General features: G+C 41.6%; 1 protein-coding gene across 1 annotated transcript; it reads right to left on the bottom strand.

Moving 5' to 3' along the window:
- Positions 1-367: 367 nt before the first annotated feature.
- Positions 368-4,404, bottom strand: LOC139942755 (G-protein coupled receptor GRL101-like). The gene is made up of 3 exons (XM_071939545.1): positions 4,340-4,404; positions 4,014-4,103; positions 368-1,535 (listed from the first exon to the last, which is right to left on the bottom strand). The coding sequence occupies exons 1-3, from the start codon at positions 4,402-4,404 to the stop codon at positions 368-370; spliced, it is 1,323 nt and encodes a 440-aa protein (XP_071795646.1).
- Between the last annotated feature and the right edge of the window lie 516 nt (positions 4,405-4,920).

Here is a 4,920-nt window from a genome sequence, read left to right as displayed (position 1 = left end):
AAAGACCAGTCTTCTTTCTTCGTGGATCTCAACATATGCATACAATAACAAACCTGTGAAAATTTGAGCTCAGTTGCTAGATAATAATGAAAGAAACAAACACCTTGTCACATGAAGTTGTGTGCTTTCAATTAATGCTTGATTTCGAGAACTCAAATTCTAAATCTGAGGTCTCGAAATCAAATTTGCGGAAAATTACTTCTTTCTCGAAAACAACGTTACTTCAGAAGGAGCCGTTTCGTACAATGTTTTATACTCCCAACCTCTCTCCATTACTCGTTACCAAGTTAGGTTGTATTACCAATAGTGTCCACAGCCTTTAAAATTAAATCATTGTTTGTAAACTGTATATAAATCGTTGTTGTTATTACTGACTATTTCCAGAGGCGCGGGTTTCTAGTGTCTCAGTGGATTTTGTTGTTTTCATCTCCACCTTCGGTTCGGGTTTCTTTGTGTTGCTCTGTCCTGTTATTTTAGAGTAGAACGTGTACAGATATGGGTTTAGCGAGGAGTTTATAGGGAGTATGAACACCACAATCCAGGCATACATATCAGGACCAATTTTCACAATCTCAGCCTGGGATAAAATCCCCATAATGATCACAGGCATCCAACAAGCGAAGTCAGTACCGACTATAAGAGCCATCTTTATCGCCATCTTAACTTCCCTCTGTCGGTGAGCAGTTACCTTCACCAGCTTAGACGAGCGTTTTACTTTGACAAAGATTGCTATGTAGCAGCTCAACACAACGATAAAACAAAACAAGTTGACGCCAAGGAACAAGACGATTGAGTAGATCCAAGCCGGTTCTCTTGCATCAGGCACCGGTATAGCGATTGAACCTGAACCAAACACACTACTGATGGAGTTCTCTACAAATGAATAACTAGACACCTTAGTTGTCAGGGGGAGACCAATGCACACATCAGACAAACCGTAGACTTTGGAATCAGTATCACCACTGAATACAGTCGGGATAATACTAACACATGCAGATACTAACCATAGTATGACTACGATAACTTTGCTTATCTTTCCTCTGATGGTAACACGGCTGAATGGAAATACAATGCTTAAGAAGCAGTCTAGACTGATCAAGGTGACAAAAAATACCGATGCTTCACTAGACATCACTGATAGTACCCCAGCAATCTTGCAAACCACACTAGACCGCCATTCCTTCGCAACACTGGAATAACTCTTACCCAACAAGATATCAGCAAAAGCAATAATCAACATATACACCCCCATCATCAAGTCAGATATAGCTAAATTAAGAACCAAAAATGAGTGCGTCTCATTCTCGCCTAATTCTTTACCCCGTCTACATCTCCAGATGATGACAATCAAGTTGCCGATGAGGGCGCTCAACCCAAGAATCCACAAAGAAGCTCGTAGTGGATCATTACGCATCAGACTGCCGCAGATGTTTAGCGGTGGTTGCAACTCAGTCGTTGTACATTTAGAGTAATCGAACTCTTTCGATGGTACTTCTTCATCAAATCTACAGCACAGGCGGTAGTCATCGACGTATCTAGAATACAATTGATTTGTAGATTTGTGTTAAGTTCAGTAATTTAAACAAAAGATAAATACGGGTGTGCTCTGAATAACCCCAAGAAACTGTATACTTTAGGAGACTTGAAAACGCTAGGTGGCAGCAGACTCACAAGGTGAATAACCATTATTGTCGCTGCTCTGAGCAACCGCACACTACTGAGATTTACCTGGAAAAGCTGCTGTCACATAGTGTCCCCAAATTACCATTGTGTTTAAAGCGCCTTCTGCAAGGGAGTTTAACAATTAAAACTACTTGAAATACACCAGATATGAAGGAAGGTTCCATATTCACAAGGGAATGGTGTTGGAAAGCACAAAACCTAACACAGGATGGCAAAATACCTTGGAGACTGTTACAAAGAACAGATGGATCCACTTATCACTGGGTTTACATCTGGGCCTAATTTCATGGAGCTGATTAACGGTCGAACTTGTGCTTAACGGGCGCGCCTAGAAAACTAATTTGTTATTTCATGGCCTTGCTTTAGCAAGTTTAGTTTTTTTGCTTAAAGCGGTAAACAAGCAAAAAGGGTCATTAAAGCCCCAATTTTCTGCTTAAGCACCCTGTTTAAGCACAGCGCATAGTGCAACATCATTGCAATAATTTGCTAGTATGGCGGCGCAGCGGTGTGTATTTTACGTGTGAGTGTGTGTGTGTGTGATGCTAGGAGTCCACTGGACCAGCGCCAGTTGGTGCCAGTTTGCGCAAATGCAATTTGCTGTGGCGCCTAGTGTCGCCAATAAGGTGCCTAGTGGCGTGTAGTTGCTCAAACTGCCTCCCAACTGGCTCGTGGTGGCCCGTAATTTGAATGGGGCGACAAGAACATGAAATTTTCGTCGCGCCACTTGCATCGAGCAATCGGCGCCAAGTGTCCGCCAAGTGGCACCAAATGGCGCGAACGTATCGCCCTTCGGCGCAAACAATCCGCCTATTGGAATCCACTGGAATGTTGCGCCAATGAGATTTTGCGCCACTTGGCGCCAAGTGGCACCTTGTTTGCGCCACTACGCGCCGAACAGTTCCAACAAAGGCGGATAGCCCGCCAAAGCGCGCCAAATGGCACCCGATTGGTGACTACTTTGCGCCAAATGCCACCTGGTTGCCCGCCATTCGGCGCCACTTACCGCTTATAAAAGCTGGGCGGCATCATTGGACTTTCTCACACAACTTTCAAGATTCGACTCGACAACACCTCCACGCAGTTTTTCCTTCACAATTTCTACAAGATTTCACACAATTTTCAACGAAGATGCAGCTGAGGAGGGTCTGAACCAGGTAGACGATGGCCGGTATTATTATAGTCGGCAAGTAGCGCCAAGCGGTGGCAAGTTCAAACCAATTTGGCGACCTTTGGCACAAACTAATCACCAAGCGGCGCAAAGTAGCCGTCTATTGGCGCGAATGGCGCCAACAGGATGAATTTTGGAATCAAATGGCCGTGTAATGGCGCGAACTGGCGCAAACTGGCGCAACATTTTGGAGCAAGCCGGGTGGCATTTGGCGCACGCCATATGGCACCCAGTTTATTCCACTTGGCGACACATGCCGAGCGGACATTAATTCGGCGCCACAGCGAGCCACTACGCGCCAATCACATAATCTTTGGCGCGAACTGGCACCAACTGGCGCTGGTCCAGTGGACTCCTAGCAACAGGTAGGTGAAGCGAAGTAAACTTCTGTCTTAAATGTTTCAGAAATGTTGTACAATGTATCTTCTTCTTGTCTAGTCCCAAGTTAGTGTGTAACCTTTCAATGGGCGCTTTGAACCATTACAAATAATACATATCAGATAGAGAAGGTGATGATTTGTTTTTCGTCGCCACTCTGCATATATTTCATCCGCCATTTCGTCAGCACTTTCTTCTTTTTTGATCAAGCAAACGATCTAAAATGCTGCGCGCGCTTAAGCGAACAACCGCTCGTAGGTTTACCCTCAATAAAATTGTACTGCTACAGTAAGCAAAAAGACATTGCTTACCGTTAAGCGGCTCAATGAAACTGGGCCCTGGGTTGGCCTTTATGACTCTTTAATTCACAATTTTGTGCACAAAATGTGTGATGGAAATGTGTGTTTCACCCCTTCAAAAAGATCCCTTGTCATTGCTTGGTTCAAAGTGAATACATTTAAAATTATGATTCATCTAAAGACGCGTTTTAGGGAAAAAAGAAGAACAATAAAAAAACAACGAACAACGAACCAACAAACAAACAAACATCCAAAGAAAAAGCAAACACAAAGCCACACACACTCACTGGTTCACTTTCCCAAAAGAAAGGAGTTAGCTGAAGTTAAACTACTAGCAAAAAACACCTCACAAGCCTAAGTCTAAACAAAATACCACCCCCAAACAGCCAAACAAAACACAGACTAGAGCAAGAAATTACACACAGGCTCCTAATAACATGTTTAACCGGAACAGAATAAATAGGGAAATAAAGTATCAGACTTACAATATTTCCAGACTGCGCAGACCTTTAAGAGCCCCCGGATCGATATTCAATGTAGATCTTTCATTGGTCCATTTACCTCGGATCAAATAACTATAACCAAAATAAAATTCAATATCATTCAGAGTTAATTGAGAGAAAGGGCAAAACTGATGGTGATTTGCATTGTGACACAACACTTTGCTTTAATAGCAATAAGGACTGATTCGCAGTTAAGATCAGTCTTAACTCTTTGTAACGTCGGCCATGTGCTGCCATTTTTTCATTGGTATGAACATCTCATAACTTGTAGGCTATTGTTTGACTTGAAACAGCATGTTTTGACTTACAGTTTTTTCAAGTTGCTCAACGAGTTGAAAGCTCCACTATTTATTGAGAGTAATGGATTATCCATAATCAACCTATTGGAGAGACATTAAAACAAATTAAATCAAACTTTATTCCCCTATCTATTCTTGGCTTACAAACAACCTGTTGGAGAGTAATTAAAAGAGGATTAATTGGAACTGTGTTTGCTCTTTTTGATAAGAAGGACTATTTTGAAATTTGGTTGACTTGATCTTTTGATTGAACCCTTGAAAGTATTGAATTTCAATGCATCCTTCAACAAATAGACGTTCAATAGTTAAATTTTTAACATTGGAACAACTAAAGATCATAACATTGCCACTAAAAGTGAATTTTGCTCTTTTTTTTTTATACGGATTGTCGTTACCGGTTTCAAGGATTGGCAAATCTTTCCATAGTCAACTTTGTTTTGTTCGAATTGTGAACTACTTTCATGTAAATACCTAACAAGACAAAGCTAACTTCTTTAGCCGATTTTTCCCCACACTTGCAACTGAGTTTTGTTAGTTTTAAAAAAGCTGTCAATATTTTTCAGTTCGTAAAGACACCAAATTGATGATAT

Source organism: Asterias amurensis, chromosome 10, assembly GCF_032118995.1.
Source record: "Asterias amurensis chromosome 10, ASM3211899v1".
NCBI classification, from domain to species: Eukaryota; Metazoa; Echinodermata; class Asteroidea; order Forcipulatida; family Asteriidae; genus Asterias; species Asterias amurensis.
Note: the sequence above shows the minus strand (reverse complement) of the source record. Positions and strands in the feature narration are given on the sequence as shown.

Excerpts from the sequence above, each read along its gene's own strand:
- LOC139942755 (XM_071939545.1), bottom strand. The coding sequence starts at position 4,404 with ATGGATAATCCATTACTCTCAATAAATAGTGGAGCTTTCAACTCGTTG. Across the intron at positions 4,104-4,339 it reads TTGAGCAACTTGAAAAAACT|TTATTTGATCCGAGGTAAAT; the intron begins GTAAGTCAAAAC and ends TTTTGGTTATAG. Across the intron at positions 1,536-4,013 it reads CTGCGCAGTCTGGAAATATT|ATACGTCGATGACTACCGCC; the intron begins GTAAGTCTGATA and ends ATTGTATTCTAG.